Genomic DNA, 14187 nt, shown 5'->3' with positions numbered 1-14187 from the left:
CTGGAGGCCCAGTATGTGATCTCCTGTCACAGCCTGAGGAACAGTGAGCCTGTCTCTCAATAATGCTCCAGCCGCCTACAGTATATGTCAATATCTTATAATATGTCTTTGTTGTAAATGTCAGTAATATGTCTGTAGATTTTATTTTACTTTTATGTTTTGTTTTGTTTCATGTGAATTTCATTATTTTTATTTGCTTTGGCAACACTGATTGTACCCATCGGTCATGCTAATAAAGCACCTTGAATTGAATTGAAAAAATTGAGAAAGTAGAGAGACAGGAGAGGAGGAGAGGGTCAGAGAGGGAGGAGAGAGGAGAGAGACAGGAGAGGAGGAGAGGTTGTACGACCTCAACCAAGCATACAGAAATGGCTTACATAGTACAGCAGGTCTGTCCAGCCCTCCATTGTAATGCACTGGAACACAGTCAGCACTGCGAACAGGATGTTGTCAAACTGAGTAATGCCATAATTTGGGCCGATCCAGTACTCCCTGCACTCTGTTCCATTCGGACACAGTCGTGCAGGAGATTCCTTTCCACAGGGGAATTCCTCCCGGATCTCACCTGAGTGATTGGCACAGAGACAAGAAGAAAACAGAAAGGAAAAGGGGTTAGGGAGAAAAAGGAAAAAAAACTTACCTGTCTTACTGCTTTTTGCACAGCATTGATTCAATTAGGCATGAAGTACTGTTTCACAAACGTCTCTAGGGGAGTGAGAGCAAACCTTACAACATCAAAGTCATTGTACTCAGCAATCAGTGAGTCCTGCGTTGAAACAACATTGATCAATATCTCTATCAGTGAGCTAACAGTTGTTGGAACAGTCTGAGCTCCTGATCAACACTCATCAACATCTCTATCAATGAGCTAACAGAGCTGTGGGAACAGTCTGAGCTCCTGATCAACACTCATCAACATCTCTATCAATGAGCTAACAGAGCTGTGGGAACAGTATGAGCTCCTGATCAACACTCATCAACATCTCTATCAATGAGCTAACAGAGCTGTGGGAACAGTCTGAGCTCCTGATCAACACTCATCAACATCTCTATCAATGAGCTAACAGAGCTGTGGGAACAGTCTGAGCTCCTGATCAACACTCATCAACATCTCTATCAATGAGCTAACAGAGGTGTGGGAACAGTCTGAGCTCCTGGCCAACACTCATCAACATCTCTATCAATGAGCTAACAGAGCTGTGGGAACAGTCTGAGCTCCTGATCAACACTCATCAACATCTCTATCAATGAGCTAACAGAGCTGTGGGAACAGTCTGAGCTCCTGGCCAACACTCATCAACATCTCTATCAATGAGCTAACAGAGCTGTGGGAACAGTCTGAGCTCCTGGCCAACACTCATCAACATCTCTATCAATGAGCTAACAGAGCTGTGGGAACAGTCTGAGCTCCTGGCCAACACTCATCAACATCTCTATCAATGAGCTAACAGAGCTGTGGGAACAGTCTGAGCTCCTGGCACACACTGATCAACATCTCTATCAATGAGCTAACAGAGGTGTGGGAACAGTCTGAGCTCCTGGCCAACACTCATCAACATCTCTATCAATGAGCTAACAGAGCTGTGGGAACAGTCTGAGCTCCTGGTCCAACACTGATCAACATCTCTATCAATGAGCTAACAGAGGTGTGGGAACAGTCTGAGCTCCTGGCCAACACTGATCAACATCTCTATCAATGAGCTAACAGAGCTGTGGGAACAGTCTGAGCTCCTGGCCAACACTGATCAACATCTCTATCAATGAGCTAACAGAGCTGTGGGAACAGTCTGAGCTCCTGATCAACACTCATCAACATCTCTATCAATGAGCTAACAGAGCTGTGGGAACAGTCTGAGCTCCTGATCAACACTCATCAACATCTCTATCAATGAGCTAACAGAGGTGTGGGAACAGTCTGAGCTCCTGATCAACACTCATCAACATCTCTATCAATGAGCTAACAGAGCTGTGGGAACAGTCTGAGCTCCTGATCAACACTCATCAACATCTCTATCAATGAGCTAACAGAGGTGTGGGAACAGTCTGAGCTCCTGGCCAACACTCATCAACATCTCTATCAATGAGCTAACAGAGCTGTGGGAACAGTCTGAGCTCCTGATCAACACTCATCAACATCTCTATCAATGACCTAACAGAGCTGTGGGAACAGTCTGAGCTCCTGGCCAACACTCATCAACATCTCTATCAATGAGCTAACAGAGCTGTGGGAACAGTCTGAGCTCCTGGCCAACACTCATCAACATCTCTATCAATGAGCTAACAGAGCTGTGGGAACAATCTAAGCTCCTGGCCAGCACTCATCAACATCTCTATCAATGAGGTAACAGAGCTGTGGGAACAGTCTGAGCTCCTGGCCAACACTGATCAACATCTCTATCAGTGAGCTAACAGAGCTGTGGGAACAGTCTGAGCTCCTGATCAACACTCATCAACATCTCTATCAATGAGCTAACAGTTGTTGGTACAGTCTGAGCTCCTGGCCAACACTCATCAACATCTCTATCAATGAGCTAACAGAGCTGTGGGAACAGTCTGAGCTCCTGGCCAACACTCATCAACATCTCTATCAATGAGCTAACAGAGCTGTGGGAACAGTCTGAGCTCCTGGCCAACACTCATCAACATCTCTATCAATGAGCTAACAGAGGTGTGGGAACAGTCTGAGCTCCTGGCCAGCACTCATCAACATCTCTATCAATGAGCTAACAGAGCTGTGGGAACAGTGTGAGCTCCTGGCCAACACTGATCAACATCTCTATCAATGAGCTAACAGAGCTGTGGGAACAGTCTGAGCTCCTGGCCAACACTCATCAAAATCTCTATAAATGAGCTAACAGAGCTGTGGGAACAGTCTGAGCTCCTGGTCCAACACTGATCAACATCTCTATCAATGAGCTAACAGAGGTTTGGGAACAGTCTGAGCTCCTGGCCAGCACTCATCATCATCTCTATCAATGAGCTAACAGAGGTGTGGGAACAGTCTGAGCTTCTGGCCAACACTCATCAACATCTCTATCAATGAGCTAACAGAGGTGTGGGAACAGTCTGAGCTTCTGGCCAACACTCATCAACATCTCTATCAATGAGCTAACAGAGCTGTGGGAACAGTCTGAGCTCCTGGCCAACACTGTTCAACATCTCTATCAATGAGCTAATAGAGCTGTGGGCAGCTCTCTAAAGCTGGACCAGACAGTGCAGGGCAGGACGCAAGAGAGAGGAGAGGAGAGCTGGGTGGAGGACAGAGGGAGTGAGAGAGGAGAGAGGAGAGAGACAGGACTGGTCCAGTTCCAGCATGCCAGGGCAGGACTCACCGGTGATGTTGTCGAAGCAGGTCTTGTGGAACTTGCCCATGTAGAACTCCAGGCCGATGATGGCGAACATGAGGATGGCGAAGAAGAGCAGCAGGCCGATCTGCAGCAGGGGGATCATGGCTTTCATTATCGACTTCAGCACCACCTGAAGACCTGGGGAGCAGAGGCCCAGGGGCAGAGGAGAGACAGAGAGGGGAGAGAGAGGGACATAGGGGAGAGACACAGAGAGGGACATAGACGGAGAGAGGGGCATAGGGGAGAGAGACAGAAGGGGACAAAGACAGGGAAAGAGAGGGACAGAGGAAGAGAGACAGAAAGGGGAATGAAGGGACAGAGGAGGAGAGACAGAGAGGGGAGTGAGGGGACAGAGACAGAGAGGGCAGTTAGCGGACAGAGGGGGACAGCGACAGGGAGAGAAAAGGAACAGGGGAGAGACAGAGGGGGAGAGAAGGAACAGGGAGAGAGAGATACAGAGGGGGAGAGGGACAGAGAGAGAGAGACATAGAAAGGGATGGAGAGAGTGGGAGAGAGGAGATGAGGAGAAGTGTTAGGAAGAAGGAGAAAGACACTGACGCACGAACACTTATAGTGTATATAGCTGCACTCCTATGTTTGAGGGGTCTATGACAGGCTCATTTTTATTTTTATTTTTATTTACTGTTCCAACCTCCCTTCAATTGAACCTCGACAAGGGTTGAAACAAACAGGTCTACAAGAAGATGCCGTTGGGTCATAAGAAATGTCATTTACACCGTAAGGACATTTTCTCGGATATTGTCCCCCCGACCAACCCTTTCCCCCCTCTTCCACCCCTGCTTATTCCCCTCACGTACTGGGGATCCCTGACACCAGTTTCAGGGGTCTCAGGACTCTCACAGCTCGCAGGGTCCTCAGGTCAAATTCTGCACCAGCTGTTGCCAGGATACTGTGGAGAGAGAGAAGATGGGTGTAAATGTATGATGTTAGTGCCCTACCTGTGCCCTTCACACAGTCCTGCAGTGTGCTGTATTCACACAGTCCTGCAGTGTGCTGTATTCACACTGTCCTGCAGTGAGCTGTATTCACACTGTCCTGTAGTGAGCTGTATTCACACAGTCCTGCAGTGAGCTGTATTCACACAGTCCTGCAGTGAGCTGTATTCTCACTGTCCTGCAGTGAGCTGTATTCATACTGTCCTGCAGTGTGCTGTATTCACACTGTCCTGCAGTGAGCTGTATTCACACTGTCCTGCAGTGAGCTGTATTCTCACTGTCCTGCAGTGAGCTGTATTCACACTGTCCTGCAGTGAGCTGTATTCACACTGTCCTGCAGTGTGCTGTATTCACACAGTCCTGCAGTGAGCTGTATTCACACTGTCCTGCAGTGAGCTGTATTCACACTGTCCTGCAGTGTGCTTTATTCACACAGTCCTGCAGTGTGCTGTATTCTCACTGTCCTGCAGTGAGCTGTATTCACACTGTCCTGTAGTGAGCTGTATTCACACTGTCCTGCAGTGAGCTGTATTCACACTGTCCTGCAGTGTGCTGTATTCACACAGTCCTGCAGTGAGCTGTATTCACACAGTCCTGTAGTGAGCTGTATTCACGCTGTCCTGCAGTGTGCTGTATTCACACAGTCCTGCAGTGAGCTGTATTCTCACTGTCCTGCAGTGAGCTGTATTCACACTGTCCTGCAGTGAGCTGTATTCACAGTCCTGCAGTGAGCTGTATTCACACTGTCCTGCAGTGTGCTGTATTCACACAGTCCTGCAGTGTGCTGTATTCACACAGTCCTGTAGTGAGCTGTATTCACACTGTCCTGCAGTGAGCTGTATTCACACAGTCCTGCAGTGAGCTGTATTCACACTGTCCTGCAGTGAGCTGTATTCACACTGTCCTGCAGTGTGCTGTATTCACACAGTCCTGCAGTGTGCTGTATTCACACAGTCCTGCAGTGAGCTGTATTCACACAGTCCTGTAGTGAGCTGTGTTCACACTGTCCTGTAGTGAGCTGTATTCACACAGTCCTGCAGTGAGCTGTATTCTCACTTTTCTGCAGTGAGCTGTATTCACACAGTCCTGCAGTGAGCTGTATTCACACTGTCCTGCAGTGTGCTGTATTCACACAGTCCTGCAGTGAGCTGTATTCACACTGTCCTGCAGTGTGCTGTATTCACACAGTCCTGCAGTGTGCTGTATTCACACAGTCCTGCAGTGAGCTGTATTCACACTGTCCTGTAGTGAGCTGGATTCTCACTGTCCTGCAGTGTGCTGTATTCACAGTGTCCTGTAGTGTGCTCTATTCACAGTCTGTTCACTCCAGCAGTGTGTCAGTCTGTTGGCCCACTGGCCACTCTGTGCTCGACCTGCAAGATTGTTAATTTTGGTAAAAGCTCATTTGTTAGCAGCTGTGATCTACAGCCTAGCCACTCACTCAATCAATAGCTATTTAACTGCTGAACCTGGGAGGGGGTCACAACCGAAAACTTGAGTCAGCTAAAAGCAGAGACACAACAGGACGGAATTCACCCTCCCTCCATCAAGACCTGATATCCTCACAGCTCATCAATCCCTTGCAAATGACAGATGTACCCTGGGCATCAACTGAGCAATCTCCTACACAGAGCAGCACAACACAATCTTCTACACAGCTCATGCAACAGAACACAATTTGCTACACAAGACACCCCACTACACAATACAGCACCACACCAGACACCCCACTGCACACTACAGAACCACACCAGACACCCCACTGCACACTACAGAACCACACCAGACACCCCACTCCACACCAGACACCCCACTGCACACTACAGAACCACACCAGACACCCCACTCCACACCAGACACCCCACCCCACTACTCCACTACTACACTGCTTCTGTACCACAACTGCCCCTCCCTCCCCCCCCCTTCGAGAGAACGTGTTCCCCATCCTTCATATTGGCTCTTTTTGAGGTCACGGTGGAGACTTAGGGGCTTTTCATGGAGAATTTTGTAGAGTCTCCTCCACTGCACCGACACGGAGTGGCCACAAGAGGGGGTGCTGCACTGACCGGAGTCCCCGCAGACAGAGAGCTGGTACAGACTGTGCTTTTGATCTTAGCCTCAGTACAGGGTCATACAGACACTGGGAACAGGCAGGTATGTCCTCAATTTCCAGACAGACACACCGGCGTCCTACGAGGAGCACCTTTCGGGGTTATGGTGTTACAGCAACTTTGCGTAACAGCCGAATTGTTTAACATGTCGCTGGTTAGATCGGCATGCACATCCTTTTCCCTGCTGGAAGTCGGATATGTCTTGCTGATGCACCCCGATACTGGTGGAGCAGCGGTCTGTGGCTGCTAAGTGTGACCTTATTCACACAAAAGGGGAACCAGAACCTCTTGGTGGTTCTGTCGCCGCAGTGCTATAAAACAGCCAGATCAGATTAATATTCTTTCCCATAACAGACAGCTGCGCTCCTAAAGTCAGACGACAGCACACAGCTCCCTGCTCCTCAAACCCACTTGGCCGAGGGCCGAATCTGGGCCGGGCCAGGCCGCACACTGCGCGGTCGGTCTGCCCAGGCCTCTCCGGCCAGCCCTGCTCCTCCTGTCCACTGTCCGACCCAACTGCCGGGTTCTCCGGTACCATGGACAGGAACTCCAGCAGGGATGGGACAGAGCCAAGACGCTGGGAGGAGACGCGGACGGAAAGGCCCAGGCCCTGCGAGGAACTGAACTGTAGTTCCTCACAGGCCAAAGAGCCAAGTCTGGCCCAGAGAGAGAGTCCAGAGCAGAGAGGAGAGAGAGAGGAGTGATAGAGGAGTGAGAGAGGAGTGAGAGAGAGGAGTGAGAGATAGGAGTGAGAGAGGAGTGAGAGATAGGAGTGAGAGGAGTGAGAGAGGAGTGAGAGATAGTAGTGAGAGAGGAGAGAGAGGAGTGAGAGGAGTGAGAGAGAAGAGAGAGAGGAGAGAGAGAGAGGAGAGAGGAGTGAGAGAGGAGAGAGAGAGGAGAGAGAGAGGAGAGAGTAAGGAGAGAGGAGAGAGAGGAGTGAGAGAGGAGTGAGAGAGGAGAGAGAGTTGGGAGAGAGAGTTGGGAGAGAGGTGTGAGAGAGAGGAGTGAGAGAGGAGAGAGAGGAGTGAGAGAGGTGGGAGAGAGAGGAGTGAGAGAGAGGAGTGAGAGAGAGAGGAGTGACAGGGAGAGGAGTGAGAGGTGGGAGAGAGGAGTGGGAGAGAGAGGAGTGAGAGGAGTGAGAGGAGGAGAGGGGTGAGAAACGGGAGAAGAGGGAGAGGAGGAGAGCAGCAGCAGTGGAACGCAGGTAGTCTAACAGGAGTCACCCAGGGGAGGGAAGTGATAGCTTGTGTGCGCCGGGTTAAACACAGGGATTCACACTCTCTGAAGGAACATCAGTGGAGAGATGAGGTGTTTGTGCAGCCGTCAGCCCAGGAATTCTGCAGGGACTCACTGCCAATCTCCTTCCTGCCAGGCAGAGGAGCAGCACCAGCTGCCAGCCTGCAGCTCTCTCCCCACCCAGCTGCGCGCCGGACCGAACCGGATCCGCCCTGGAGCCACGGCTCAGACACACATCTCAGCGTTTGTACTGGTGATGCATGGGACTTGTGCCTCTTGTCTGTGTCTTATTGGACCACCTAGCTTGTTTGGTAATTGGTAGTTTATTGATCAGAGGATGGGTGGCACAGAGGCGCAGTGCTTAGCATTGCTGCCTGGCAACACTGAGGCCGTGGGTTGAAAACCTGAGATGTTATCTGTGTGGAGTCTGTATGTTCTCCCTGTGTTTATGTGGGTGTCCTCCTGGTGCTTTGGTTTCCTCCAGGCCCTGGTGTGAGTGTGTCTGTTTGTGCCCTGCGATCCAGGGTGTACCCTGCCTGGTGCCCGTTGCTTGCTGGGATAGGCGCCAGCTCCCTGATGGCCCTGAATTGGATGAAGTGGCTGAATGGATGGATGATACAAGAATCTCATCCAGCTGTCTCGATAATGAAGCCAGGGCATAGCTGGGCAGCTTGTTCCACACTCCCACCACCCTGTATGTAAAGTAATGCCTCCTATTCTCAATTAAAAAAACTTCTTAGTGTCTTAGAAGTTTTCGCTGTAGTCCTCTCATGTTTTACTGAACATTCTGATGGGGTCTTCTAGGTTAAATGTATCAGCAAGAACCTGGAAAACTTAAATCACGTCCTCCCACAGTTTTCTCTCTTCAAGACTGAAAAGGTTCAGTTGGTTCAGCCTGCCAGTATAGGACATTCCCTTAAATCCAGGAATATATCTGGTGGCCCTTCTCTTGATTGATTCCATAGCATCAATAACTTTTTAGAATGACATCTACTGCACTGTGCAGTTTAAACACAAATCCTTTGATTTCAATTCTGCATTTTAACTCTACGTCTTCATGTGCTGATTATCCTTTTTTGATTCTCCATATTGTCCAGCAGGTGTAAATAAGTGTCTACAATCAGTTTTTCATTTTGCGTCTACAGTCTACATGTTTTTACTGCCTGCATGTAACACTCAGCAGTTATCCAGACTCAGTGTTGTCTGCCAGGTGGTTTTACAGACATTTTGTCCAAACACTTCTGAAATTAATGTGCCACTTCTGCAGTGTTTTTTAATCCTCCTATTTCAGTATCATCTGTAAACACGACTAGTTTAGAAAGTGAACCAGAATCTAGATCAATAATTTAAATGAGGAAGAGCAGTGGTCCCAGTACAGACCCCTGTGGTACTCCACTAATTACATCACTGACATAATAAGGAAAAGCAGTGGTCCCAGTGCAGATCCCTGTGGTATTCCATGGATTACATCATTGTTATAATTAGGAAAAGCAGTGATCCCTGGACTGAACCCTGTGATACTTTACTGATTACATCATTTTCAGTCCAAACACACTGATGACCCTGAATAAGTGGACACCCTGAATTTGCTCATAGTTCACAGCTGTTATTATTACAGAATTCCATTTAAAAGATATTATTTAGGATAAATAAAAAGGATCAAAGCTGATAAATGTAGACACAGAAAAGAAAAGTGGTTAGTGTGTGTGCTTGTGTGCATGAGTTTGCATGTGCTTCTGGGTGCAAGTGAATTTGCATGTGCTTATGCGTGCATAAATATGTGTGTGCATGTGTTTGAATTTGCTTGTGCTTGTGAGCATGTGTATGTAGTTTGTGTGCGATCTTGTGTTTGCTAGTGTGTCTGTGAGATTGTGTGAGTTAGTGTATGCGTGTGCTTGAGTGTGAGAAAGTGTGTGCGTGTGCTTGTGTGTGAGATAGTGTGTGCATGAGCTTGTGTGTGTTAGTGTCTGTGAGGTTGTATGAGCTAGTGTGTGTTAGTGTGTCTGTGAGATTGTGTGTGTTAGTGCGTGCATGTGCTTGTGTGAATTGCCGTGTGCATGTGCTTGTGTGTGTTTGTGTCTGTGAGATTGTGTGTGTTAGTGTGTGCGTGTTAGTCTGTCTGTGAGATTGCGTGAGTTAGAGTGTGCATGAGCTTGTGTGTGAGTTAGTGTGTGCATGTGCTTCTGCTTGTGTGAGTGTGTGCGTGTGCTTGTGTGAGTTAGTGTGTGGGTGAGCTTGTGTGCCTTAGTGTGTCTGTGAGATTGCGTGATTTACCGTGTGCGTGTGCTTGTGCGAGCTAGGTTGTGTGATTGTGTGAGTTACCGTGTGCGTGTGCTTCTGTGTTTCTCTGTGAGATTTGTGTGCGTTAGTGTGCGCATGTGCTTGAGCGAGTTAGTTTGTGAGATTGTGTGAGTTACCATGTGTGTGTGCTTGTGTGTGCTAGTGCGTCTGTAATATTGTGTGCGTTAGTGTGTGCATGTGCTTTTGTGTGTTAGTGTTTCTATAAGAATGTGTGCATTAGTGTGTTTCTGTACTTCTGATGAGTTAGTGTGTACATGTGCTTGAGAGTGTGTGTGTTAGTGTGTCTGTGAGATTGTTTGAGTTAGTGTGTACATCTGCTTGAACGTGTGTGTTAGTGTGTCTGTGAGATTGTTTGAGTTAGTGTGTACATGTGCTTGTGTGTGTGTGTTAGTGTGTCTGTGAGATTGTTTGAGTTAGTGTGTGCATGTGCTTGAGCGTGTGTGTTAGTGTGTCTGTGAGATTGTTTGAGCTAGTGTGTGCATGTGCTTGAGCGTGTGTGTTAGTGTGTCTGTGAGATTGTTTGAGCTAGTGTGTGCATGTGCTTGAGCGTGTGTGTTAGTGTGTCTGTGAGATTGAGTTAGTGTGTGCATGTGCTTGAGCGTGTGTGTTAGTGTGTCTGTGAGATTGTTTGAGTTAGTGTGTGCATGTGCTTGAACGTGTGTGTGTTAGTGTGTCTGTGAGATTGTTTGAGTTAGTGTGTGCATGTGCTTGAGTGTGTGTGTGTTAGTGTGTCTGTGAGATTGTTTGAGTTAGTGTGTACATGTGCTTGAGCGTGTGTGTGTTAGTGTGTCTGTGAGATTGTTTGAGTTAGTGTGTGCATGTGCTTGAGCGTGTGTGTGTTAGTGTGTCTGTGAGATTGTTTGAGTTAGTGTGTACATGTGCTTGAGTGTGTGTGTTAGTGTCTCTGTGAGATTGTTTGAGTTAGTGTGTACATGTGCTTGAGCGTGTGTGTGTTAGTGTGTCTGTGAGATTGTTTGAGTTAGTGTGTACATGTGCTTGTGTGTGTGTGTTAGTGTGTCTGTGAGATTGTTTGAGTTAGTGTGTGCATGTGCTTGTGTGTGTGTGTTAGTGTGTCTGTGAGATTGTTTGAGTTAGTGTGTGCATGTGCTTGAGCGTGTGTGTTAGTGTGTCTGTGAGATTGTTTGAGCTAGTGTGTGCATGTGCTTGAGCGTGTGTGTTAGTGTGTCTGTGAGATTGAGTTAGTGTGTACATGTGCTTGCGTGTGTGTGTTAGTGTGTCTGTGAGATTGTTTGAGTTAGTGTGTGCATGTGCTTGAGCGTGTGTGTTAGTGTGTCTGTGAGATTGTTTGAGTTAGTGTGTACATGTGCTTGAGCATGTGTGTTAGTGTGTCTGTGAGATTGTTTGAGTTAGTGTGTATATGTGCTTGAGCGTGTGTGTTAGTGTGTCTGGGAGATTGAGGAACGTGATGGAAACCCCTGCAGGAGCTACAGCCTCAGTCATGTCACCTATGCATTGAATTGGATTTATTATTACAGTTTAGGATAATTATTTTTAATACTATCGTTTCAGCTCAGCTTTGCTTTCTATCTGAGATGTTCTGGATGGTACAGTGTAACATGATAACAAAAGTTTACTGTATCATCATTATTATTACAATATTTGTAGTCAGTGTGTGAACATGCCTAAGCATAAAAGTGTATTATATTTGGAGGATATTATTATTATTATTATTATTATTATTATTATTAACAACGTAGTTTCTCTGACTGCATCACACCACCTCTCTGGGTCTCTTCCCATTCCCATTCACCGCATCTCCATAGCAACCGGTCATTTCTCATTCACACAGTTTCCACGGTTACTGGCCTCTTCTCATTCATAACTGTTTCCACGGCAACAGGGCCCTTGCTCATTGATAGAATCTTGGGGAGGCATCAGTATTCTGAGCCCGTTCAGCATTGCCGCGGCAACGGGACCAGGGGAGGGGCCCATGCTATTGATTTCTATTTTTTCTTTTTTGAAAGGCTTGGAGTCCCTGCTCTGCTGCTACAGAAGACACATTCACAAAAACACCGAGACACTAAAACTCACAATGCTCCCTGCTTCTAAATATATGCTTTATGACACAATAACAAAACCTGACATTTTCAAACACACATGCACACACTTACAGAGCTGCGTGTTCTGCAGTGTGTCCCAGACGTGAATGCCTCAGTATCAGTGTGAGTGTGTGTGTGTGCGTGCATGCGCGTGAGTGTGTGTGTGTGGTTGGCAATGTGGCAGTGCCATGTGTTCACTCAGTGTGGGCGCCTGTCCACTCAGAGCCACCCTGCTGCGCGCCAGGCTCACTGCTCCGCGCGCCAATGACTCATTCCGCCAGGAGGAGCCCAGCCCTCTCCCAATGACATAGAGAGACACACTTGCCAAAGTGGGTCATCAGAACTTTGCTGCTGTTCTGATGGGCCACACTGCAGCTCTCAGACTCTTGCCTTCATGCTGCCTCTTTCTCTAGCCCTTTCTACCAGCCACTAACCCACACTGCTTTCCCATGTCATTCCCTGAGCCCTGATCTCCTGTCAACTCTACCTTCCTGGTCATTCCCTGTGCCCAAATCTCCAGACCACACTGCCTCCCTGGGTCATTCCCTGAGCCCTAATCTCTTGTGCACAATACCTTCCTGGTCATTCCCTGAGCCCTAATCTCCAGACCACACTGCCTCCATGGGTCATTCCCTGATCCCTAATCTCCAGACCACACCGCATCCCTGGGTCATTCCCTGAGCCCTAATCTCCAGACCACACCACATCCCTGGGTCATTCCCTCAAACCTAATCTCTTGTGCACACTACCTTCCTGGTCATTCCCTGAGCCCTAATCTCCAGACCATACTGGCTCCCTGGGTCATTCCCTGAGACCTAATCTCCAGACCACACTGCCTCCCTGGGTCATTCCCTGAGACCTAATCTCCAGACCACACTGCCTCCCTGGGTCATTCCCTGAGACCTAATCTCCAGACCACACTGCCTCCCTGGGTCATTCCCTGAGCCCTAATCTCCAGACCACACTGCCTCCCTGGGTCATTCCCTGAGCCCTAATCTCCATACCACACTGCCTCCCTGGGTCATTCCCTGAGCCCTAATCTCCATACCACACTGCCTCCCTGGGTCATTCCCTGTGCCCTTATCTCCTGTCCACATTGCCTCCCACTCCCTGGGTCTCAGCTCTAATCTCCAGCACCACTGTGCACCACATCCTACTTTTTTAATTTAATTCCTCTGTGCATTGGTTTGTATTCCATGTGATCCACACACTCTAACTTGTGCTGTATGGTGGTCAGCACCATGGACAGCTCTGCACTTTCACTGGCACACAGCTTATTTTCTATTTTGTCAGTACACTATCCGTATTATAGCTATTCTATAGCTAGGAGTCAGAAACAGAATATTTCCACACTCTAATATTCCGTACTTGGAGTATCCAGCTCAAAAGCACCAATGCAGTAAGTCTTATAAGGCATCCTGAATAATCTTTTTCTAAATACTTGTAAAACCTGTAAGTTATTGATCAATTTAACAAGACAATTAAGAAAATATGCATATAATTCAATTAAGGAATCACTGGTCCTTCAGATACTTAAATGTCTGTTCAAAATTAACTATATTATGCAAAAATAAGTCTTTAGAAACTAGTGGCTACCTGCTTGATTAGGCCATATAGATATATCTGACAGTCAGAACCATGGACAGCTCCAGACCCGACTGTATCTGACTTTCAGAACCATGGACAGCACCAGACCCGTCTGTATTGTACAGCACACACTGGACTGTATCTGACTTTCAGAACCATGGACAGCTCCAGACCCGTCTGTATTGTACAGCACACACTGGACTGTATCTGACTTTCAGAACCATGGACAGCTCCAGGCCTGTCTGTATTGTACAGCACCAAAGGACTGTATCTGACTTTCAGAACCATGGACAGCTCCAGACCCGTCTGTATTGTACAGCACACACTGGACTGTATCTGACTTTCAGAACCATGGACAGCTCCAGACCCGTCTGTATTGTACAGCGCACACTGGACTGTATCTGACTGTATCTTTCATTTCCTCTCTTTTTCCTCCTGATCAGCCTTGAAACTTTGTTGAATGGGATTAATACATTTTTTAAAAATATATTATTTTTATTAAAAATAAAAAAATGATCTTTTGATGCACTAATTTAATGCTTCAGCAGGTGGTGTAAATGTAGTTTGATACTTAGCAAAAATTAATAAA

At 47.6% G+C, this 14187-nt stretch overlaps 1 protein-coding gene across 1 annotated transcript in view; it reads right to left on the bottom strand.

Annotated features, from left to right (window-relative positions):
- The window catches only part of LOC148820695 (voltage-dependent P/Q-type calcium channel subunit alpha-1A-like), a 115805-nt gene that overhangs the window by 62988 nt on the left and 38630 nt on the right, over positions 1–14187 (bottom strand). Inside the window, exons 4-6 of the mRNA XM_088932164.1 lie at positions 4166–4257; positions 3333–3485; positions 378–565 (exon numbers count right to left, since the gene is read on the bottom strand). Of these exons, the coding sequence (XP_088788290.1) occupies positions 378–565; positions 3333–3485; positions 4166–4257 (433 nt within the window). The remainder of the gene's footprint in view (positions 1–377; positions 566–3332; positions 3486–4165; positions 4258–14187) is intronic.

The sequence above is a fragment of the Atractosteus spatula genome, chromosome 14 (assembly GCF_055471065.1).
Source record: "Atractosteus spatula isolate fAtrSpa1 chromosome 14, fAtrSpa1.hap1, whole genome shotgun sequence".
Taxonomy (NCBI): domain Eukaryota; kingdom Metazoa; phylum Chordata; class Actinopteri; order Semionotiformes; family Lepisosteidae; genus Atractosteus; species Atractosteus spatula.
This window is presented reverse-complemented; position numbering and strand designations above follow the sequence as displayed.